Below are 26,136 nucleotides of genomic sequence, written 5' to 3'. Positions count from 1 at the left end.
GTTCAGGGGTGCAAACCTTTCAGCCTGAAGTACCCCTGTGACTGGCTGTTGGTGTCGAAGGTCCAGATGAGGCATGAGCCACATTTTGTTGCACGGGGTAGTTGTTTGTTATCATCAATATTAACGGTATCTCTTTCAATTTTAAAGAGCAGTTATAGCAGAAAACCCTGGGGCCTGGGAAGTTCAGCTCTGCATATGAGAAGCACTTGATCACTGTTTTATTCAGCAGCACTGGGCAGCTGGCACCAACAAGAATCATATTCATTTCTGTGCTGACTCTTAGCAAGGGCAGAGGTTGCTCTTTAGAGAGCAAAGAGCATGAGATCTGTCAAGCGGAATAAACAATGTTTTTTAAAAATTCTATGCAATAAAGAAAAAACAGTTAAAACAAGGGTTTTTGTTGTGCATTAAACATGACTAGGAACTACCATGGGGAGTGCAGGAGATAATTGCAACAATAAAGAACTGCCCTCATGTGCTTTGCACAAAAGGACGCTCCAGCCCATCATAAAAGTTTAGGAAAGCTGGAAATTTTAAGTATAAGTCAGCAAATTGGTGAAAGAGTGTTGTAATTATCCCTGAACCTGCAGCCCAGTGGCCATGAACACATCCTTTGTGGCACTGGCCTGGGAGAGGGTGATCTTCCTGCAGGAGGCAGCACCTCTGGGAGGGAAGGGCAGAGAGCCCTCAGGGCAGGAGCTGAGGAGGCCTTCTCACCTCCTGTCACTTCCCTCACACTTTAAGTCTTCTTCTTAGGGAGCGGTTTCTGATTGATGTGCAAAACATCCTAACTCCTTCCTGGTGTCACCCAAAGGCTTAGTTGTTTCATGTCTCCATGCTGCAGCTCAGGTGGGTCACCAGGACAGACAGGGCTGTCATACACAGCATAAAACTGCTGGTGACAGCCTTTAGGTCCTGTGAGGAATCACACCTTTCCCCTCCATGCTTGTGTGGGGCAGGCCAGGTTACCTCACCCACCAAGCAGGCAGTGGCCCGTCCTCCTGGGTTGTTTGGCCTTTACTCCATCGGTCCTCACCACCTGTGCCCACCACGGATATGATACCTTGTCAGTTCAGGAAGAGCAGCAGGTGGGCACAAGCCTGGGGTAAACACAGGCATGGAGGTCTTCAGGGTATTAACAGGTTAGCAAAACCTCAAAAAAACGTGTCTCCCTTCCTTAGCTGCTCTACTCAGTACTGAGTGCCTTGTGCTGCTTCAGAGGAGTGGTGGTAGTGCCTGACTGCCCAGCTCTCCCTCCTGGGGCAGATCCCTGTGCTGCTGGTCCTACAGAGCTTGTGCAGGAAAAGCCTTTTGGAGAGCTGCAGTGGTTTTCCTTTTAGGAAGCTGACAGACATGGACTGATTTATTGCTCAGCCAGTCCATCTGTCTGAAGTGTGGAGACATGCTGGGTTCTTTTTTCCCTCAGACATTATGGAACTTGTTGTGAAACTGGTGAAACTCTGTGCCCTAGAGCTTCCTCATGAGAAGGTAGTATGTATATTTGATTAGGACAGGTCAGTGGCTGTGAGCAAGAAGGGCAGAACCTGGCCTTTCTAATTTTAACTAAAATCTTGTTACAAGACCAAGAGTGAATAAAGCTGTAGTTTTGCTTGGTAAATGATTTTGCTGTTCTGCTTGATTGGTTTTCAATTTTTCAAAACAAGTGGATATTTTATTTTGGTTATTTACAGTCGTATGCTGTTGCATAGCTTTTCCATAGAATAGCAAAGGTAATAAATAAGCATACATGCATCATTGTGCAAATTAATTTTTTTTACTTTTCTAAAATAGCCCTATTGACATACTATGAAAAATAAATTACTTGAGCTAATGACTCAGCAGTGTTGTGTGTTAACAGGGTAACAGCAACAGTGTGCAGTCTGAGCTTCACATCTCCACAGTGCACACTTACAAATTAGTGTTGCTTTGTTGACAACACTACTGCTTTCTCATAATAAGATATTTTAAATTTACTACTCAAGAATCCTATGATACTGCTTCTGTAGCAGTTTAAACTATGTTGCTCATTTGAGTAATCTCCTGCAGGTGCTGGGGTTAAGGCCATACACAGATTTCTGTTGAAACACCCAGGAGTATTTGCTCATAGGAGTATCAGCTTCTTTAAGCCACCCTCTGTGTATGTATTTCATATAAAGAATCATGAACATTTAGGAGCTCAGCACTAAGCTCTCTCTCAAAGTAAGTTTGGAACAAGATGGGAGCTCTTGAACGTGGTTGCAGTTGGTTCTCACTGGGGCATCAGTCAGGTCCAGCACCGGAGGAGAGAGCGAGCTACTGTGATGGAGCAGACATGAGCTTGAAATACTTAAAATTAGGAAAAGAAATTTTCTTTGTAAGCAATTTCTTTTAAAGTGAGACAAGCAGAGTAGAAATGCAGAGAATCTGCTGTACACATGACCACAGCTTGACTTACTGTTGTGCTTTTAGTGATCTAACAGGACTCTGTTTTGAAGGAGGAAAACAAAAACCTTATGTGATGGATCTGGGTAATCCCCTACAGTGGAATATTTTCTGATCCTTACTGTGGATCAGCTCAGACCATGACGTGTGAACTGTATTTATGCTTATTAGCTAGGCAGTTAGGTCTGCAAATTTGCTGGTGCTTATATACCAAGATACTATTTTTTCACATCAATTTTGTGCCAGTTGTAAATAGGCAACATACATGGTTACTTATGTCCATTGTCTAACTAATAAATGAAATAGTATTCAGAAAAAAGAATCATATGAGATACTCCCACCAATCAAAGTCCACAAAGCCCCAAGTTACTAATTTGGGGAAAGAAAAGAAACACCAAAAACTTCAGAATTGTGTTGTTGCAAATGAACGCTTTTTAAAGGGGTTTGTTGGGGTTTGCTTTTTGGAGTTTTGGTTGGTTTTGTTTTGTTTTTTGTTCTTTTGTTTTCCAAAAAAAAGTTATTATATTAAAGTTCAAACAATATATGGTCTCAGTTTTAAATCTGGAAATGAAAAAATTTGGAGGATCAATGTTCCCTGCTTTTTTTAAGAGCTGTTTTGTGAGTGAAGAAATAGAGTTGGCTGAGCTGTTTAGTGTATTCTTACCTGTTTTATTTATTTTATCTTGTAAGAAATACTGCTATCACTATATAAATAGTCACAATTTAGCTGGGCTGTGCTTATTTACTTGTGAGAATTAGATTTGAGATCCTGCTGCCTGGTACTAGTTTGTTCTCCTGCTGCTTTTGTGTCTGGGGCTTTAGGCATATTGAGGGAGATGACAAGACTAGCTGCAGCAACCCCTACATGGTCTTCAGAGATTGATTCATTACTGGTGTTTTGTGTGTGAATTTCTTCTCTACAAGGTTTCCCCATATGCACTATAGTGGTTTGTTGCTTGGTTTCTGGTTCCTGTTTATGCACAGTGTAATTTGCACCATATGTGATTTTTAGAAAATCTTACCTAGAACAGACTGCATGACTTAATTTTTTAATTTGTATTTAGCTTTTTTTAATGTTATGCTTTGAATCTTGATAACTTGCTGTCCTTTGGATTGCTCTTTCTGTTCTCTATAAAAGCTTGTGTATTATATTCACAGGAAGCATGATTAAGAAAATTGAACTGAGTTATGCAATCTTCCAACTTCACTTTCTTTATTTCTGTAATTGTAAAGGCTCTTGCAGGATGGCTTCCTATAAATTCTGTCATTCAAGTGCATTAAATCAAACTTGTCTATTCCAGGCAGTTTGGTGCTACAGTAACACACAGGTTAATAATGCTGTCAAACATACTACTTGTATTACTTATTTTTGATACTACTTAGCAACTTGATCAGTAATTTAAATACAGTATATTCAGTGAAATTTTGATGCCAGCTTGAGTGTTCATTTTAATAGAGGCCTTTCGAAAGGAAAAACAAACTACAAAAAATTGTACCGTGAATGGTAAAATATAGTAGGCCAGGCCTATTAATTGAACACCTTTTGTGATCTTCTCTTCTGTGTGATTAAAAAGCAGTGTTTTCAAACATAAAATAAAATCAGAAATGGCTTTTTCTTGTAGTTGGCAGCTTTGGCTGAGCACTTAGTGCATTTCACTAGATTAAACACTTTCTCCTTAGACACTGGAGAAGGAAAACTGTGACTTCGTCATGAAGACTTAATTCCTGGAAATGTATTCAGACAGGTTTCATCCTCTATTAGATTATTTGATTCTTAGCTAACTTGGGTTATACTTTTTTTTTTTGTTCTAAATCATGCTAATAATGCTCCCATAAAATTTACTAGTTTTGATAAGGTTGTAAAAAGACTTATTTTCTTTACAAGTTCAAAGAGCTATCCTATGTTTGAAAAAAATGAACAGGAAAACCCAATGGAACTTGTACCTATACTAACCATGTATGAACTACCTACTTAAAGTGAAAACTAACACTGAAATGGAGTTGGTGAAACTTTGTTCAGGAGCTAAAACTTTGAATTTGTAACATAATGTATTCTGCAACCTCAAATGTCTTGGAAAAAAGAAGAAATGTAGATTTTAAATGTAGATTAATTTGGGCTGCAAGTGCATCTTGGTGAGTCATGTTGAATGTGTTATCAACCAATGTCCCCAAGTCCTCCTCCTCAGAGCTGCTCTCAGTCCATTCGCTGACCAGCCTGTACTTGTGCTTGGGATTGCCTCAACTGGGGTGTGTAACCTTGCACTTGGCCTTGTTGAACTTCAGGACCCTCCCCAGGCTGTCAGGGTCCCTCTGGATGACATCCCTTCCCTCCAGTGTGTGAACTACACTACAGCAAATGTGTGTCATCATCAAACTTGCTGAGGGTGCTCTCAATCCCACTGTCTCTGTTCCTGACAACAATGTTATGGTGCTGGTCTAAATACCAACCTCTGAGCAATATGGTCACTGGTCTCCATTTGGATATTTAGCTGTTGACTGCAATTATTTGAGTGTGACTATCCAGCCAATTTGTTATCCACTGGGTGGGATATCTCAAACCCACGTGCCTCTGAATTTAGAGACAAGGATGTTGTGTGACACAGTTGTGCTGAGATGTGTGTGTGTAAAGAGTTGTTTTAGCCCATGGTGTGTTATGTAATCTCACTTTTCTTGTATTTATGTTTTTCAGACATTTAATTTAGCTTCATTTTTCAAGTTCTTCTGGTAGTTGCATTGGTAGTGATTCTTTAGTTATGTTATTCTTCAGAGGTGTTAATGTGGGACACCGGTGAATGCAACTATGTAATGGTAAACCTTGTGCTGATTCTCTGAGAAAAATGAGGAAAAACGGTTAATAAAGACTGAGGTAATAACAGAAAAGCAACAGCATAATACTACTGAAAAATACTGTATCAGACACTGAGAAAAGAACTTTGCTGCCTGAAGAAAGCTTAAGATATATGAAATATATGTTCATGTTTCCTTATTTTCTTTTGAAGGATCGACGCTTTAATGATGAGATTGACAAACTGACTGGATACAAGACGAAGTCACTCTTGTGCATGCCCATAAGAAACAGTGATGGAGAGGTTATTGGTGTTGCCCAAGCAATAAATAAGACTCCAGGAGGTGCCCCTTTTTCTGACGATGATGAAAAAGTAAGATTACAAATACTTTTGTATACTTCTTTAATAGTTTTCTGTAATTCAACAGGCTTGTCTAAAGATACTTAATCCCAATAAGTAAATACCAGAAGACTTGTGTTAATGATGTTTTTTTGGACATGCTTAACGTAAAATGTACATTTTTGTTGTTCTCAGTAGAAAATGTATCTGTGCTGTAAAGGTGTGAGTTCCTGTGGCTGAGACTTCAACTTAATCTTATGTAGACTTTTTTCATGTAGAAGACCTTAATAGGAAGACTTTTATTTTTGAAAACTCTATCTGTAAGAATTAGTTCAGATGGAAAACTGTTACAGAGATAATTCCAAGCTTGCTGACTCTAAAAATCAGCAACTTCTCTTAATTCTTTCCATGGGATAAAGGCCCATAACATGTGCAAAAGAAACTTTATTTTAGAGGAAATTATGCATGTACACTTTTATGTTATTCTAAAATATTGGGGACTTGTAAATACCCATGTGAGGACAAAGAGCATAGGAAGGGGACACTAGGTGTGTGTATTGAGCAGAATTTGGAGATTAAAGTGATCTTAAAGGGCAAGAAAGTAGAAGAAGCTGCAAGGAAGGAACTGGAATTAAAGATAGTAAGGAAAATAGGAAATGGTGCTGTTGAAGGCAGGTGCATACAGCTGACTTTGGAGGGAAAATGTGCATGAAGCCAAAACATGACTGAGGAAGAGAGTGGTGGAAGGCACCAAACTGGAGAGGAACAGAACAACAACTCTGTCTGCCCAGAAGAGAGAACTAATCTCCTTTAAGCATGTAATTGGGACATATGCTTCTATGTATCAAAATAGTATTGAATCTCATTTTTCTGGAAAAGTAGTTGGAGGCAGACTTTACCCCTAAAAGCTCCTTATCTTGATTCAAAGGCAGTTAATATTTGTTGCACCACCATTGTTGCTGTATCACATACATGTTTGACATGTCTATGCTATGACAAAAAGATGTTAAGTAATGCCTTTAGGAAGGAGAAAAGTCTGTCACACTAGTTCATCTAAATATCTGGAGGCCATTTTTATAAAAAAACATAGCTTGGGGTGAATGAAATGCATTATAAAGCTAAACTAACAGTGAACATACAAAGTCTGGCATAAATCAAACTCATCTTCCATAGAAACCATAGAAATCATACTTTGAGTATCTCTTGGAGATGCTATTACAATATTATTTTTACTTTTTTATACTTACAATACATTCAGAGCATTTTACATAATCATGTCATAGTTTGAAACAATTGGTGAGAATAAAAACTTGAATCTTATTATGAATCTGTATATGAATGTCTGTTAACAGAGTCATACTTGGATTTGCTGTACAATGGGAGTAATTAAAAATTTTGAAATTTCAGTATACGAGTGAATCTTTTGCAGTCCAGATAGGAAAACCTTTGCCAAGTGAAATATTAATAAGTGGGTGCATTAAAGTTCAGAGAGTGAAAAGAAGTCCGGACGTCTTCCAATAGAAACAGTTGTAAATATCTTTTTTTCTTCTATTTTAATTAAATCATTTAGTGTAGTACAACTTTGCTATCAAGTGGAGATCTTCCAGCAGTTACTCTTAGCAACACCTACTTACATGTGAAGAGCCAGTACCACTGCTTTCTTTTTGTGCTTTCGCTAAATGTGTTTCAACATTATTTTTTGATCTGATGTGCTTGAGCTGCTTAGTAACTTCTTTTTAAGCACTTTCCCACTAATACCTAGCTATTTCGTTCCAATTTCAAAGACTGGACATGTATGGATTATAATCTTGGAATACATTCAACAAATAAATGAGTGGAGGATAAATTGGGCTAACATAAGGAAGTTTATGGTTTGACAGACTAACAATACAGATGACTCAGCTCTTCAGTCATAGATAATACCATAGAGTGAGCTTCTAGAAAACTCTCAGAAATGCCATCTAACTGCACTTACTCTTCACAGAAACATTATTAATAATTTTATAAAACCACAAAATTAATTACAGAAACAATACTCACTGTAGTGTGTACTTATATCTGGCATCTTTTGATTAGATGTTTTCTTCTAAACATGTCAAGTAACAATGAAGAATGTCATTCCTGTTTCTGGTGGCATCACTTACTTTAAGCACCATGTTGAATACAATCTTATCTTCTGTGAAAAACTTACACAAACTTTCTTACCATAAAAATAATTAGCTCTTGATTCCTATTTCTTCAAGGTGTCCATGTAACTGATTAAATGTAGTGATTTAGTTTGAATTAAATAACTTTAACTCACAATTTTCAGATGCTACTTTTCCAAACATCTGAAGTTATCTGGTAGTACTTAAATTCTTTAGAGGTTATCTGAAATTGTGTAACCATTAGCTTGCCTTGGAATTACTTTTGATTCTTGAAAATCTTGGATGTTGAATATTGATTTATTAGCATATGATAAAATCTGGAAGTGTATGCCTTGATGGGTAGCCAAATCCAAATTAAACTTTCCCTAATAGGCTTTTTCTGCACTTTTTTTTATTAGTGCTGTTCTTGTAAAGGGAATTTCATTTAAAATGCAACATTTATCATGGATACTACATTTATCATACATTCAAATGGGGAAAAAACACTTGTGAACTGTGCATTACATAATTATTCTAATAAATTAATATTGGATGCCAATACTGAGGCTGTGACATTAACTCAATGACAACCAACTATTATCTACAATCAGCAAATTGTCTGTATGTTGTCATCTTTGTATTGTTTTTACTAGTCATTTATAGAACTGTTATAAACCTGTATGTTAGAACTCTTCAAGAATATATTGAGTGGGTTCTGACCTGTAGCTCTTATGGAAAAGCAAATGAGAATATAACCATCATTGTGCCCTGTAACAGATCTTGGATTTAACAAGGACTGGCAATCCATGTGCTGTTACTTCCAAACGTGTACTTCAAAGTTTCTTCACTCGCTTGATAACCTTAGAAAGCATGGTATGCCTCTGGGAAGCAAGAGAGCACATACTTTCAGGAGAACTGTTTTGCAGGATTAACAAACAGGTTTTTTATCATAACATCAGCTAAAGTAGTTGTGAGGAAAGGGGGCAAATAAAAACTGGGAAACCCTTTTCAAAGTAAGAGAAGAGCTGCCTGGGTGTTGAAGTGGTTCGTTCAGAAAAGCCTGATGAGTAGCTGGTAACAGACGTACGCTTAGCTTTAAGTTGATATTACAGTTTCTGACAATCAGCAACTTCAGAATCCTTAGCAAATGAAAATCCAGATTACTGGGCTTCTTCCTCCCCTCCAAGCCCTCTCAGAGAAGTGTCACTATAATTTAAGTCTGTCTCTCATTTGCAAGTGTCTCTCCTCTCTTGTGTGAATCAATTAAAATAATGTGTTGGGGATTTTTACCAAAAAACAAGTCTATATTGTACAATGAAATGTCTCTTGAGGGCACTGCTGTCTTGACTCACTGGGGAAAAAATTGTTTTCAATTAGAACTAAGTAGATGCTAGCATCATTTTTATGTACTCTTAGTTATTTTCAGGAAGTTAATAGCAAATAAAATATTTAAGATTTAAGGAGTTTTTTAATGTTCCCAAGCTGTAACCAAGTTTATATTCTGCAGTATCTAAAATGGAATATTATATTTCAAAGTTTTTCTAGTTTTGTTTTTCATGTCAAATTCTCAGGGTTTTCTTTACATCTCTGAACACAGTGTTAAAAGTACAGCACTAATAACAAACATAAGAAGACTTTCCACATTTAATGATTACTTCATACTACCAAGTTTCTTTTCTCCTCTAGGGATTGTTTCAGCCAATTTGTGCTTTAAGTGCAGAATTAGATGACAGCCACAGGCATGAGGGAAAGATGTTCAGTGTCCCAGTGTGTGTTGTCACCCCAACATCACTGGCTCAGTTGAACAGACTGATTTTGGAGATTTCTAGTAGGTGCAAACAATAGTTAGAATACCTTACTTACAGCCATCACTATTACATGATGTTGTGTAATTGGTAACTCTTGGAAAAAATAGGCAGGTGATACACTTGTACGTGTATTTTGCAAATGAAGAGACCAGTTCATGAAGAGCACCGACACAGAGTAGAAAGATAAAACCCCAAACCCTTGAAAAGAAACGTCCACCCTACATGCCTTTCCAGTACCGTGCTGAAAACTCATTTAAGCATACGTGCTGTTTGTTGAGTCATACTTGTTCCAGGACTGGAGAGAAACTCAGCTGAACCAGAGTTTGACAGTCTGTGGTTTAGATTATTGTATGCCCTCAGAGGCTTCTGAAATACAGTGCCAAAACAAATCTAATCCTCCATTAGAGAGGCTTAATGAACAGCAGTACTTGGTGGTCACTTAAATTGGCATGCTGGTTCTCTCAGCCTCTGACATCCTCCTGGTCTGAAAGTGAATTAACTGAGGGCAGACTTCCCAGTGCAGCTGTCTTGGATTATTAAACCCTGCTTGTTTCACTGAAAACCAGTAGTTTAAATGCAGTGAGATCTCTCCTGGGAGTGAGAAGAACTTGTTTTGGTTGGCTGTGCTCTGTGGATAGGTTTATTAAGAAATATATATATATGCATCTATCTATCTATCTATCTATCTATCTATCTATCTATCTATCTATCTATCTATATTCCAGGATTCATCTGATGTATATTTGGTTTATGGGGGCTTGAAGACAGCAGTGTTCTCATGCTCCAACATCTGAATTTTTTATATTTCTAATAGAAGCCTTGTGATTCTAAATTGGCCAATTTGATATGCTATTCTTGGTCCATATTAGTTAAAGCTTAAATATATCCTGTACCCCGTGTACCATAGATTTTGCTATGCAGATTTTCAAGGACTTTACAATACCTGCTAACTCCTTTTCTGTGAGTTTTTGCGTGATGAGCTACAAGTCATGCTGGCAGTAAGGACCAGTTCTTTATCTTAGGGAAGTAATCAACTGTAAATAAAAGTACAAGGAAAGGAAGTGATCCAGAACAGGCAAGCATCTCTGGCTGTTATGAAATGATGACCCCAGATCTGTGAATATGTGGAATTAAAAATCAAAAAACAAAACAAAACAAAAAAAAACAAACCAAAACAAAAAAAACCCCAAAGAAACAAAAACCAAAAAACGTCTCCTGAAAATAATTTACCGGAAAGGAACATGAGAAACAAATAGGATAAAATTTTTTTTTTGTGTTTCATATATTGCAGTATGTCACGACCTCCTGCTAATACCTACCTTGGTTCTCTGGCATGGCAGTGAGACTCCAAAAGCTATTATTTAAAATTGGCGTAATCCTCAAAGGTATCATGTTGCCAATATGTAATTTACATCCCAATGCAAGTGACAAATTTGCTGAATGAAGATAGAAAATAACAAAGACATTTGAAGGATGAAGGTGCTGAAGCACTACAACTATCTGGGAAACCTCTATAGGTCTATTAGGCACAGTTCTCAAAAAGTACTTGCTAAAGAAATCTAAATTAAATCGCAGTAACTGAACTGTTCTTGCTTGGAAAGTTTAAAACAATTTTTCTCTGGAATATTTGCTTTATCAAAGAAGCTTCATATTACCAGTTTGCAACCAATAACACGAAATGACTGCCGTGGCATAAATTTGCATAGACTTCTTTCAATCTTACATTCAGTTGTGCTTTCAAGTTAAGCTGCAAGTGTAGATTTTTTTTTTAATTGCAGAACCTTCAATGTACTTAAAACTTAAGAAAAACTGATGTGTATCAATACGTCTCTTTTCAGACTGGTAGTTAGTATTTGATTCGGACATGTTTATTTCCAAGACATGGAAACATGTCTAAGATGTTTTACAGTGACATTTCAATGAACTATTTATTTTTTGCAAATGTAAATGTGTGTTTTCCTAGATTCTGAGGCTACTTTGTTGCTGTGTGTTTGTGTTTATGGTGCATATTACACTAAGTTCTTGATACCTGTTTGATGCCTCTAGATGCTATCATAAAACAAACACTGTCAGATTTGGTATCAGGAAGAGATTCCAGCAATTGCCAGCAAGAATCTGAACCTGCTGGTTCTTCCCATATTTTCTGTGCTTGTATCTTCCTAATTAATATGGAGAGACTTGAACAAATAAGAGCTCTTGTCTGTAAATGTAGCTCAATAAACTAAACTGAAGGATCTCAGCTTCCTTCATGGGCTTTTAAAGATCTCTGTTCATTTCTACCATAGGAGCATTTAATGAAATGTAGATCCCTAAGTCTACTTTATAAAGTTTAAATTCATTCATCTGGGTCAGAGCACTGTAGAGAGATTGGTTAAGGATGAGCTTTGGCTTCTGTTGCTTCCACTGGCTGTAAATAAGTTCTCATAGTCTGAGCACAGTAGACTGTGCTGCTTTCCTTCATACTTAGTTCAGTCACATTATCAAAACTTATTTTTATTAATTACATCCCTGTTTAACAAAATCCCGGAGGAGTTATGGGGATAAATGATCCATTGGAGACATGAATGATGAAGCATTGAGCAGTAACTCAGGTCTAGAACCCTGGGTCTTCCTGCAAATTCTGGAAGCACCCTTGAAGCTTGTGGTCTGTTTTTCCCTTTCATTAGTATTCAGAAGACATTGCAGCAGGCCTGGAGAAAGGAGCCCAGATCTCTACTGGTCAAACACTAGAACAAACTTCACAGGAAGACTGGCAATGCAACAAAATGCCATGATCATGGAAGCCTTTGTGCAGCCATACTATGTTATTCAGTGAGAAGCAGAATAAATTTTTCAACAGGAAGTCTGGAAGCCAAGAATTCTGCAGTTCTGACGGTAATTTTCAGGCACCTGAGTAACTAGAAACAGTGTTGTTAATATTACTTTTTAAAATTAAAACTATGTTAATAGAATTTTCACTTAAGTGCTTTGAATGCCAAAGCAACAGTAATAAAAGGGCTAAGAAGGATTAGAATTTTGTTTGAATCATCTGTCAGCAGGAAGATCTGCCAGCCTGAGAGCTGTGGATGTGTATTTGTGTCACAGTATAACTCTTAGGTACTGTCTGTATAAGGAATTGACTAGAAAACCTGGAGTTTGTTGTTTTGTTTGTTTTGGTTTTTCCTGGAGAAAATGCTGTTCTTACATTACCTAAGGAATAAAGTTTTTACCTTCAGCTGTCTTTCTTTTCTTGGCAAAACTCCCTTAAACCAAGTAAATTACTTTGACCAAATGGCTTATTAGAAAAATCTTGTTTGCTTGAAGTGAAATCTGCACTGGGGCCTTATTATGGAAGCATGTAAGAGGAAACCTTTTGTGGTCAACAGCTGGCAAAACCTTTATTTCTGACAGTTCCTGGAGATGAGCCCGGTGGGCTGGATGGGGGAACTTTGTCCCTAGTGAAGTGTTTTCTGAACTTCTGTCAGTCTATGCAGTTCTCCCTAGCTGTTCTTTCTAATAACTTCAAGGGCTGATATACTTTCAGAAAATAGCATTTTGCGTCCCCTGTGAATTGCTTATCTTTCCTGAAGCAGAATGAAATGTTCATACAGCAGTTTCTGCCATCAAAAGTATTTTCCCCTGAAATGGGGATGCAGAACCTATCTGTAGCTACAGGTTATGTGATGAGATATGGAAAACTGCTTAGCAAATAATTTTGCTAAAAATTGAGTCAACCTCTGACTTTTCATGTATTAATACAGGCTTAATAAGAAACTGTCATTAAAACAGCATTCTTGTTCTAGCACTGCTTCACTGTATTCCCTTGAGAAAATCAGTTTGCAATGATTTCTCTTCTGAAGCATAATTCTACAAATGGCATTAGGTAGTTCCATTGGTGCTTTCAGACTTTCACTTTTATGTCTTATTTTATAGTAAGGAAATTATTTTCCTTCTTTTTGAGCTTAGCCTGAGATTTTGAATCCTTGCTGAATGCTTTCTTTGCATATAATATCCCTTATTTGAAAGATCTGGTTAGAAAACACCAAAACAATTTCACAAATATCAGTTTCAGCTGTTTTAATTGTCCCAGTTTTACATATATAGTATTTCTCACTCTGTCCCAGCTTTACCTACAGTGTGTCTTATCCCCATGGTAATTTTTCCTCCCTGCTGTCCTTAATTGGTTTGTAAAAGTGTAGTTGATCTATAATTGCCAAACTCCTGATTGTACATTAGGAGGAATTCAGCCCCCTTCTGTGTTGTCTTTGCAACTGTCAACCTGTGTCTCAGCAGCTGGAGTATGTAAGCAGCAGTGTAGCTGTAAAGCCTGCCAGGAGTATACAGGAATGTGTTTTCCCTGTATCTGGGAAATGGCTGTTTAAATCTGTGGCCACAAATGAATAAAACTCTTGTCCTCATCTTTCATAGGACCTTTCTCTGTTACCAGCTGAAGGCAAATCCTGGGATGAGGCAAGCAAATATTTCTCTTATATAGTCCACCAATTTGCTGTTATTTGCATCTCAGGTGCAGACATGGTATCTTTGTATTTAATACTGCCTCAGGGGTTTTCTACTTAAGAATTATTCAAGCATTTCTTGAAGCAAAATAAGCTTACAGCTTTCACAACATCCTGCACATTGTGTGAAGAACTGCCATGTGACTTCAATTAATTTCATGTTATTCCCCCTTGTTTTGCTTTTAGTGAACATAGTGAAAAGTCATTCCCTATTCATTTTCACCCCAATTGTTTTGTCCTAAAATTCTTCAGCAGTTCCCATCTGGTGCAAGAGTTTTTTCTGCAATCTTCTGTCTGCTTTGGCAGGAGCAGTGCTTGCTCCCCGGGGCAGTGCCTCCACGCTGCTCTAACAGTTGGTCCTTTCCATAGAAGGCATTTGAACCAATTTTTTAATACATTCGAGTCTGAAAAACCAACTGCACCTTTCTTAGGGTTTTAAAACTACCTTTTGGTTATGCCCAGAACTGGTTTTGAAAGCCTGAGTAGGTCTTCATTGCTTGTTGTCATCTGCATTACTATGAAAACAAAAAGTTTTGTTCCTCATTTAACTGCACTAGTCTACTTTGCTGATTGTTAATTTTAGCAAAAACTATTTCTGTTTTTATGAAAGATTCCAGAGCTCCCTGAATCACTGTGGATGTTGTATTTTTAATAAAAAACCCTCACCCTCACAATTTACAACAAAGCATGGAAAGCAGGTTACCAGTCAAAGTTAGTCAGCAAGATTAACAGTTACTGTGCAAGCAGATAACATGTTCCAGAGTAGAACTGACTAAAATTAGGAACGCTAAAGCAGTTTAACTAAGTAATAATAGTGATTTCACATCTCTTGCATAGCTGCCAATCACTGAACTGTGGTTAAAACAAACAGTGTTACGATTTTTACAGTTGAAATGTTATTGGAGCTGTAAGAGATAACTGAGCCACATTGTTCATAATAGTGAATGGTGGCCAGAAGTTTCAGGCAGGAGATCATGCAGTGCACTTCAGGTGACTCCTAACAAGGTTATCAAACGGAGTTTAGAAAATTATTCCCTGTGAGCAACACAGTGATACAGGCAGGGGCACCAGGAAGAATACTTAATGTAACTGTTTTGTGAAAGCTGTGAGTAGGACCCTTAATTAGGTCTCTGTGGAACCCTGTTACTTAGAATAGTTATCCACATAAATTTTTAGAGAACCAAAAAAATATTTACACTGATAGCTATTAAGGCTGCAGTCTTTGAACTAAACTTGACGTGAATTTAACATTAGTATTGATTAGCTGGCAACTTGCTGTCCATGTGGTAGAATGGATAAAAACACACCTTGGTGGGTTTTTTTTCTTTTTTGTTCTAAAAAAAGGTTTCCTGTATTAAAACAGACTAATATTTTGTGATGCCTAGTCTGAACTTTAAAACCTAAATTTAGGCCCACCTGGCCAAACCCATAACATAATCTGAATTTATTCTAATTTAATTTATTGTAGTTTGCATGGCCGCCTGTTTTGCTTCTGCTGTCAGTTTTGTGAATTTTATTAGAAGAGATATGGCAAGTCAGATACTAAGATCTATTTTTGCTTATATAAAAAAAGGAAATGTTAGATGCTTGTAGTAAAGTATGATGTGGAAGTAGGAAATATCAAACTGTTAAAAATATCTAGGAGATACTGTTTTAAATGAAACCTGCTCTTCTGGGATTGTTGCTGTACTTCTGATGTAAAATCAATCAGAAAATGGGATTTTATGTCGATATGATTGTGAAAGTGAGTATCAGGAACAACAACCAGAACAGTGTGTATCTGGATGCTTCTTTTGCAATGGCAGACTTATAGCACCAGAACTATATTGGTTTTCCTTCTGTAATGGAATAATTTTGAATTTTCTCTCAATACCTTAGTTTTGCAAGTTGATCTTGGAGGACAGAGGTCTACTGCTGCATCTGCTGCCATGCCTAATGCTTGTTATTTTTCTGTTAGTCTGGCAGTGGGGCTACTGAATTAATATTCAGATTTGTGATCTTGAGATTGGTACTGTTGCATTAACCAGAGCTGCATTCTGCCACGTTATCACTTTGATTTGTCACATAACTGCCCTCCCGCAGGGAGTAGGCTGATTTGTTAAACAGCACTTTGGAAGCACTATAAGGATACAGAAACTCTTGTCTTTAAGACAGGTATTTGCAGTAGAGAGAGGGGAAATGGAGGCAGGAAAGGATAGGGCTGGGGAAGTGAAAAGCTGTGGCAGACCCAGGCTGAGGGCACAGCCACAAGCGATGGAGAAAACATCCTGCATTCCTGCGTTTGAGGCTCTCGCTCCGGTGCCACCAGGAAAGGGTCTCACCCCCTCTAGTGGCTTGCATTCCTACTTGGTTGTGATAACACTACAAACTTAGCTAAGAGTAGTGCATCCCAAGGATAAATGGTGACTGTCCTATAGTTTAATGTTTCTGCTATTTTTTGTGCATTTTTAGCACTGAAAGATGGCAGCATGTTTTGCAAGTGTTAATTAAATATAAATCAAGTTAGCAATCCTCATGCTGCTTCCGTGCTTTGGGATAGCCATGAACTCCACATGAGTGCAGCCCAGCTCTAGGCTAGGAAGGCTCCCAGTGTTTGCAGCCCTCGTGTCCTACCAGCGCCTTCCCCCTCGGGGCGCGGCTCGATCCCGCTCGGCGCTGTGCCCTTGTGCAAGTGAGGCCGCCTGTTCACACTGCCATCAAGTGGAGGCAAGGCACTACGGCGCCAGCCTGGCGCTTGAAGTTTCGTATCCCTTTTGCATTACCTCAAAATCTTAATGAACCCAAACTTCACTTACTTGCAAGTGTGATTCCAACACCTGCCTATGAGGGGCCTCTCCTGTCTGCCCTAAATGCTGAAGAAACCAAGTCAGTTCTCGAAAACTATGTGTTTACATAGCAAGATATATCAAGATTTTAGTGCTCTGTAGTTTGTCTGCAATTGACTTATCATATGAGGGTGATTTTGATATTGTTCACCTTATCAAGTGTGAGTTAGTGAGACGTCACTTGATGTAGACTGAAGTACTCGAACTTTAATTGCCAGAACCAAAGTCATGTTCACAGCTGCATTCAGAGCCTTCCCCTCATTAGGGTCACGTTTCCCTTATGAGAAACATTTTGCTGTTTCTTTTCCTGTGGCTTTGTTGCATAACCACAGACCTTATTTGCCTCACTTTTCAATTTTTTTTTGAAGATGACAAGATGAGGAAATTATCAGATCCCCAAATGGGAGACACCAAAAGCAAGAATTCAGGTGTACTTCAGGCATCTTCACTCAAAAACAATCTTTTGTCTACCCGATCCAAGACATAACTTGCACTCAGTAGCTGCCTCCTTGTTCATCCATAAAGTTATCTAATGTGTCTGCATATATTGGTACTTCAGTCTAGCAGTGTCATCCATTATTAAAAATTGAGCAACCTTTTCTTTTGTTAGATGCTGAAAGTGGCTGAATATTTTCCAACAGGACTTTTTTTCCAATGACCACATTTTAGATGTTTAAGGTGAAAGTTTCCATGCTGATTTTTTTTCTCAAGGAGAAATTCCTTTGAATTTTGCCTCTTCTTTTAATGTATTCAAAATAATTTTTTAAACTGTTTTTGAAAATATTTTCTTTGTCAAGCTCTCGCAAACTAAAGTTCTGGTAAGGAAGCCTTGCTACTTGGCTGTAAGCTGCGATACACACAGGTTGGGTACTGATAGTGTGAGAAGCCAAACACTGTTAATGTGGTTTATTTTTTTTTTAATTGCACGTTCAGAACTTTATCATTTTGTCTGCTAGTTTATGGCTCATTCTGCATCTCTCTCATTTTTCTTCTCCCTCTTCAACAGCTTGTATTTGCAACCAACAGTGTACCCCAGTGTTTTCTTCCTTCAGCATGGTCCCTTTTCCTTATCCCATTGCTATTCTTTTGCTGGTGTCTGTTCTCTCCTTACACCTTGTGCAGATGGATGCATTTGTGAAAAGGGTAGGAGTCTCAATAGATTTGCTGTTTAGTAGAACTTCTCAGTTAGACACTGAATGTGGTGGTGGTGGTGGTGGTAAAAAAATGTCACCCCACAAAAATCTGGGTTTATAAGAACTTAGAATCATAGAATCGATTGGGTTGGAAATGACCTCCAAGATCATCAAGTCCAACCCTTGGTCCAACTCTAGTCCCTTTACTAGATCATGGCACTCAGCGCCATGTCCAATCTGCGTTTAAAAATCTCTAGGGATGGTGAATCCACCACCTCTCTGGGCAGCCCGTTCCAATGCCTGATTACTCTCTCTGTAAAGAATTTTTTTCTGATATCCAACTTAAATTTCCCCTGGCAGAGTTTGTCCTATTGCTGAGTGCCTGGGAGAAGAGACCAGCCCCCACCTGGCTAGAACTTCCCTTCAGGTAGTTATAGACAGTGATGAGGTCACCTCTGAGCCTCCTCCAGGCTAAACAACCCCAGCTCCCTCAGCCTCTCCCCATAGGGCTTGTGCTCCAGTCCCTTCACCAGCCTTGTTGCTCTTCTCTGGACTCGCTCCAGCGCCTCAATATCCTTTCTGAACTGAGGGGCCCAGAACTGAACACAATACTCAAGGTGTGGCCTCACCAATGCAGAGTACAGGGGAAGGATCACTTCCCTGGTCCTGCTGGCCATGCTATTTTTGATACAGGCCAGGATCCCATTGGCCTTCTTGGCCACCTGGGCACACTGTTGGCTCATGTTGAGCTTCCTGTCAATTAGTACTCCAAGGTCCCTTTCTGCCTGGCTGCTCTCAAGCCACTCTGTGCCCAGCCTGTAGCTCTGCAGGGGGTTGTTGTGGCCAAAGTGCATGTAATAGTGCTTCTGCATGTTCGAAGCACTATTACATTCTATATTGATGAAAGCTGCTACTGGAGGTTATCAGTGTTGCATGGTTTGTCATACAGCATCATACAGCTCCACTTTCAGAAATTACTATAAGCAAATACAAGGGTATAGAATATCCTATGTCACCCCTAAGTTATTTTCTGATAGAAACAACTAAGTTTACTTGGTCTATGTGACATACAATGCAGTAAATTCATTCTTTTCAAACTTTTCTTATTTATGAAGCCTTTTCACCATTTTGTTCTAGTATTGTTTATAATTTCCCCTAGTTTTGCTATCTTTTCTCTCTTTTGAATTTTGTTTATATTCTTGTAATATTCTTTTATTTTTAGCTTTTTTTTCAATACAAAGGCACATTGTGCTCGCTTGCTGTCTTACTCATCCTTCTTGTGCAACAACCTAAAGATGGCAATAAAAAATAAAGATACAGCATAAAACAAATAAACAAAAAAACACCAAACACAAACCAACAAAACTGTAGGCAAAATATCTAATAAAAATTTAAGTAAAAAGGAAAAATGAGAGTATGTGGTAAATATGGAAGTAGTGATTATTCTTTGCCAAGACAAAGCAGAGCAATTTGTGAGACAGATCAGCAGAAGGGCTGCTTATCTTTAAAAATAAGCAGAAACTAAAAGAGAGAAAAGATCCACCAGATGCAGAGAGAAACAATTCTGGATTTGATTGCAGTAGTAGAGCACACACCACATTTGTGGTGCATGTAGACAACACGATATGTTGTCTTCTGCTTGCCAGTCTTAGTAATGGCATAACTCAGGGTCTGGTTGTATACCCTTAAATATGATAGGAGAAAGAATGTAATGTGGAGAAAAAAAGAAGAAAGAGAAGGGGGAATAAAAGCCCAAAACCAACAAATGAACCTAAATATAAATCGAACTTTGTATAGAGGGTAACTTTAATTGTTGAAAAATTGTCTTGAAATAATGGGCAAAGTCTCATGAATTTAGTAAGATAATGGTTGCTTTCACACATCTCTTAAAAGAGGTCAGGTTGCCAATAACTTCAGTCTTCTAAGAAATAAGGTTAGGATAAAAATGCCCTAGGTTGAACTGGAGAGGTGACAGGAAATTATGTGCAAGAGAGAAAGATTAAATAGTCAAAAAGTGGAAATTATGCCATTTGTTTCTTGTGTAGAGTTGCCAGTTTATTTGTGTTGGTTTTAGCTCTCTGAACTATTGTTATTAACCACCATCTCATCTCTTGTAGAGGACTAATACAAGGAGATCCTGATTTTAACACTGTGCTTAAGTGTAATCACTATTTCTATGTGGGGTTCTTAGCTGGCTTTTGGATACCAGAGAGTGCTCCAGGTAAAACAGACTGGATAAAATTCCCCACCAATTCACACGGAATGCAGGATTTGAGCCTTGGTGTTGAGCTGCGGCAGCTCTGAGATTAGGGTCTGGTGTGGGAGGCATGGGGGGCAAGGCTTTATTTCAGGGCAACACAGTTTCTTTTCAGGTGGCCACGGTACACAAGTTCCAAGCCAAACCTGTTAGTAAAGATATTGTGTATGTTTTGCAGCATCATTAGCATGGGCTGCTTTTGAACAGTTCTACACTAAATTCTACTATGTGTTATGGTTTCTCTTTAGGAAATAATATCTGATACATTGAATGCCTTAGGTAATTATTTACAATCTCTGAATAAAATAGCGGGAGTGGTAAATTAATGAGAAAATTTTAAATACAATTGTGGAGTCAATGAATCCTCGAATTTTTAGGTACATCATAGGTTTATCTTATTTAAAAGTGTGCCCTTATTTCATGTGTCCATAATTAATTTTTAATTCTTTTTTTTTTTTTTTTTTTTTTTACTTAAAAGCCCAACTCAAGGGCCCAAGGCTCCAGCAGAGTAGGTGCTGGACAGGCATTGGGCCGGAGGCAGCTTTTCCAAAGAGACGGTAGGAAGTACTACAGAAATGACATTTGGGTTGTTGTAAATACGTATCTACTGACCTTTTAGTAGGGTTTTCTAGATCTTTTGGACAATTAGAGGGAATTCAATTTTTGTGCTTTATAATTTTTTTATCTGAAATTCTGCTGTAAAAAGGAACGTCAAGGGAAGAAGAAAAATCACACAATAGTAGTCATAGTAGAGAAACTGTAGAAGTGGAAAACTCTTTACCTCTAAGAATTAGACTAGGGTTGCTTGTCAGGCTAGTTCAGGTGGGTGGAAGCATTAGGCCAAAAGTTCAATCTAGTCTTTCCATGGACGGAATGATAAAGACATGCCTTTGTTTGTCAGGTTTGCATCAATGCAGTTGCATGTTAGTGATTACAACAAAGTAGAAAGATCCTGATATAGATTTCTTTCTATAAAAACCATCCTCAGTGTTTTCTTGCTTTGTTTTTCTCCTAATTTTTTAATTAGTGAAAGGAATAGGTTTGCCTCTATATAGGTATCCCTCTATCACATTGCTAATAAAGCCGTAATAGCTAATATTAAAATTATGTTCAAGGTATCATGCAGCTGAGAGTTATACAACACACCAGACTTGTGGAGGACAAGGTTGTAGAGGTGGTTTAAAGGCATCCCCACATAGGCTTTTAGGCTGGATTTGTTTGCAGCTCATGTTGCAGGCCAGCAGGAATATGCTCTGTGTGGGGTGCTGTGTGCTGCCCTGGACAGCTGTCATTGCTCCACCACCAGTGAGGCTGTGAGACTGCTGCTGGTGCAGAGATTGCCTGTTAGACACGTGGATGAAAGCAGATAAAGTCAGAAACACTCCTATGCTCTCGAACCTCCTTTCTCCTATAAGTATGGATGCAGTCTCTGGCTTTCCATGAATCTGCACAGGGATAAAAATGGAGAAATGGGAAGACAATACCAGTGCAAAAAAAGGCTAATTGTTTCCATGTTAGACCAGCAGCTGTGAGAAACAGGAGCCTGAAAAAGTGTGTGTAGGGTTTTTTTTTGTTTTGTTTTTCCTCAATGTTTTCTGTTTGTTTGGGTTTGGTGGATTTTTTTGTTTTGTTCTTGGTGTTTTTCCCCAGCATATGAAATCAGATTTACAGTTATGAATTAAAAATTAACTGTTTTCAGAATCAATAAACTCTTTGCACAGAGGAGCAAGCCCTTTATTTATAAAGTGCCTCAGGCAATTTGTATATGGAGCTCTTTGATTCTTTGGATTTGATAGTACTGGCACCATCTATTGCTCTTTTTCAGTGAAATCAATTTATGCTTTGAGTTCAGTTTCTGAAAAACATAATAAAATTCACTGTCACATAGGTACTGGTAAAAATTTTGTCACGAAAAAGCAGCAATCATAAATCCTGTTTACATGACCATTATATAGTATTTCAGGACAATTGACAGGCAAGCCTGCAGAATGGACCTATTCTTTCTTGGGCTGTTCCAGTTCCGTGAATAAAGAAAATACTTTCCATAGGGAAGTAGTGAATTTCTTAGTAATAAAAAAATCACATCAAATAAACTGAAACAAAGTATGAAGGACTTTTTTTTAAAAGACACAATAGGTAAATTAAAATCAGTTGTTCCATACGTTGAGACAAAGTAGGAAATAATAATTTTGAGAAGAGAATAATCTAAAAATAAGGTAGAAAAGATGGACAAATGAGTGAGTGTAAGGACTGCAACAAGACTAATGCATATCAAAAGATAATCTAAGTTAAGAATGGTAGTTTCCTAAGCAGGTAAGACAAAATTGTGAAAATATTTAAACTCATGGAAAAGGAATAATAGCAGAAGGAGAGCAAACGTGGACAGATGTGCAGTGAGCTGAATTTGAATTTTTCTGTTGTACTCAGCTGTAAGAAACAAGGGTGTATGACCCTGGGCACTTCCCTGATCATTCAGCCTTGCCTTAGTTAGTATTGCTTGACTAATGGCAACTTTTGCAGTCCAAAATTATGGAGACAAAAAAAGAACAAACCTACTCAAATCCTAATCAAGTCAAAGAATACTGCTCTATTCTTGCACTTGAATAAAATATCTGTGAGGGGAGGATAGCCTATGTGATGAAAGGACAGCCTGTTTTCTTACTATTTCTGTAGCTTGAAGACCAGATAGCCATACTAAGTTTGTGAAGTATTTTACCCCCTGCTACTACAGAATCAAACTGAACTGACTGTCATACTGCATAAAGGCTGCAGCTGGAAGCAAAGGCTTGTTTTGCTGTGTACTCTGTAAAAGTTTAAAATAATTTGGCCCTATATTGAACTGTTAATAATGTAGGCAGAAACAAGCCCTTAATATCAGTAAAATTGCACCAAGGAAGACAGCAGTATATCTGTTTCTGAACACAACTCAGCTACCTGAAATCAAATGCTCTCCAGTGTGCAGTTCAACAGCTATATTAATATTGATACCTTACGGTTTTTCTTCTGAGGCACACAGTGAGAAGTATACATAAGTAAATGTCTGGAAGAACCTTGTGTTGCTGGAAGTGACAGGTATGCCTATATAAGTAACTGTAAGAGGCTTGCTTATATACTTGATTTTCTATATAAAGGCTTAGGGTTGTTTAGGGGGAGTTTTTGTGTGGGTTTTTTTCCCCTTTCTTTTAAACAGAGCTTTGTTTAGATACACAACCACTTCAATCCGAGTTTCAAAACACTATGATTTTCACCATTAAGTGCCTACTAGATGTAATATTAATATCTTTGAAAATTTACAGTGCAGCAGATCACTGTTTTATCTCTGAGGATGCAACCCATTGTATGGTTCATAATGCTGTTTTCACTGAAAGGTCATTTAGGTAATTGTTCTACTTGTTTTTTAACTGTGCCCTTCACCAAGTTACCCCAAAGAAAAAAAGGAAGATAAATGGCCTAATTTGAAGCTATAGTAAAAACACTTCATGGCCAGTTGCAGAGGAAGGAGAAAGAGATATGTAATTGCTACCAAATGCTGATGTTTCTGCAATCATAGCTAGAAAAAGACTGTGCACTGAGGAAGAGCATGTAAAAGCTAAGGCTGTAATTGGAAGGTTTGAATCCTTGGATTCCCACTTCCTTGGGACCAGTGAATGAGACACTGCAGGCAAGATGGTAAGCTTGGGATAACAGTATTTTTGAATGAAGAAAATATTTTTTTTTGTCTGCAGTGACCTGCAACATATATAAGCAGACCATATGGCAAATAATTCCCATACCTGCTGTGAGAGAAGATAGAATGTTTTTTCTGTGTGTGGAGGACCTCAGAAGCCTAAGATTGTGTTTATTTTGCAGCCATGTGAAAAGTAGTATGTTAACACATCAGATCGATAGAAACCTTCAGGACAAAATTGCAGTGTGGGTTTTATCTGGGAGAAGCTGCATCCAGTTTTCATGGCTCCTCAAAGCAGAGTGAATTCAGTGTCCCCAAATTGTCTGTGCTTCACAGACAGGTGCTTTAGGTAAATAATGATGGGTATAATTATACCACCAGAATTTGGCACTGTTGTTCCAGTTTATAAATAACTGCCTAGAAATCGGATAGCAGCATGTGCAGGTGTGAGTCATTACTGCAGGAGACACAATGATGTGTGGAAAAAGCATGGCTCGCATCCAAACCAGCCCACACACTTTCATCAGCCCCTTGAAATCTGCAGCACAGAAAATAAATCTTTCAAGTCAGGTTGCTGAAGCCCACCCAGTCTTAAACTTCAGAGGTGCAGTAATATGGAATGCAGTGCTTCTCCAGTGCTTTGTTGGTCACTCATGCTCAAAAGACTGTTTTGTAAGACACTAACTTACTATCTGAGTTAAATTATCACAATGTCAACTGAATAAAGTAACATTCCCCTCATCCCCCCAGACAGAAAAAAAAAGGTGTATTACAGCTGCTTTCTGTAAATCTTTGTTTTAGAATGTGTACTTATAGGGTCTAAGGAATACAGGATATGTCCAAATTGTTACTTGATTTTATTTTTAAAATTTCATGAGCTGAAACTGGAAACAGTTGACCTCACTGGTTGCAGAGTTAATGGAGGGACTAATGAAGAAATCAAGTACCAAAATAGCGCTTATAACAAGGTGTTGGTTTTGGAGAGAATTCCAGGGGGGGAAAAAAAAGGTGCTTTTAGTTCAGGAATACGCCTGACTTAGTTCTAACTGGTCTGGCAAAGTTTATTCTTTCAAGGCTTAAGTTAAGCTGAAAGGGGATAGACAACTCCTGATGTCAGGTGAAGGTTCTCAGCAAAACAATTGAACTCAAACAGGATTCAAGTTTGTTTGGGGTTTTTTTAACTGAAAATTAAAGACAGAAGTGAGTGCATTCTTTTTCATATAAAAGCGCAATTGCATTCTAGAACTGGTATGTTTTCAATAGTGCAGATTGAACCATTGTTTATTTTCATAAGGTGCACATTTTACTGTTTGGACAATCTTTTTTTGCTATATGTCTTCTTTTTCCTATTTTTGCAGTGAAGTAAAGATAGAAAATTAAAGAACAAGTTTAGATCACTTTCGCTAAAATTTTGACTTAAGGTTTTAACAAAAGATGCTCTATTTTTCTTGCTTAATATTATTGAAATTAATGGTTAGGATTAAAAGTTCTGTGCAGCGATGATCATCTCCTTTCCTATTCAATTGGCTCATTCTTGTCCATGGATTGAACAGTAAAGTGTGAGATTAGGACATCCTGGTAGACAAAGATTAGCATATAGAAAAAAAGAGAAAATGTCAAACCATTCAGGCTGTATTACAAATGACATGCAGGAATTCTCTAAATATTTATGCTCAGCTTCTGACTGACATCTCCCTGGAAAGGGTAAAAGAAAAAATAATGTCACTGTGCCTGCTGTGAAATTGATACAGCCAAAGCTGATGGAAATGCCTGAGGCATCAACCACCTTTCCACATTTTAAAAGACAAAATTCTGTAAATTACAACCACATAAATCCAAATTAAAATGTCAAAGGTATTACTGCAAGCTCTAAGTGATGTAGATCAGACTGCTATTCGGTTCAGCTACTTCTCTGCTATTGTTGCATTAAACTATGTTCATAGTGAATAAGAGGAAAGGTAATATATAATTTCTCAATACACTTTTCTGTAAATAGTTTTATTAAGAAATCAGTAAAGGAATTTTTCTATACTTTGTGATGGTTTCAAATCTCATTCCGTTTAAAACTAATAAGAATTAGCCTTTTGGTTCCTTCTTGTGGTTTAATAAGTTAGTCCGTTGCCTTGCTATTACATTGCTTTTTGTGTGAACCTAATTTGGTAGCTTGCAACCTTAAACCACTAAGAATGACACTGTGTAGATGTATAGATGTTTCCCTCCAGCAAATTCTGTCACTTTAAACAAATTGTTCTAAAGATTATGTTATTACTATACAGTG

General features: G+C 37.8%; 1 protein-coding gene across 1 annotated transcript in view; it reads left to right on the top strand.

The window, feature by feature from the left end:
* Positions 1-26,136, top strand: part of PDE11A (phosphodiesterase 11A) — a 113,010-nt gene that overhangs the window by 5,528 nt on the left and 81,346 nt on the right. Inside the window, exon 2 of the mRNA XM_071562454.1 lies at positions 5,421-5,579. Within this exon, the coding sequence (XP_071418555.1) occupies positions 5,421-5,579 (159 nt within the window). The remainder of the gene's footprint in view (positions 1-5,420; positions 5,580-26,136) is intronic.

This window comes from Pithys albifrons, chromosome 8 (genome assembly GCF_047495875.1).
Source record: "Pithys albifrons albifrons isolate INPA30051 chromosome 8, PitAlb_v1, whole genome shotgun sequence".
Taxonomy (NCBI): domain Eukaryota; kingdom Metazoa; phylum Chordata; class Aves; order Passeriformes; family Thamnophilidae; genus Pithys; species Pithys albifrons.
The sequence above is the reverse complement of the archived record's forward strand: the minus strand, read 5'-3'. Positions and strand labels throughout refer to the sequence as shown.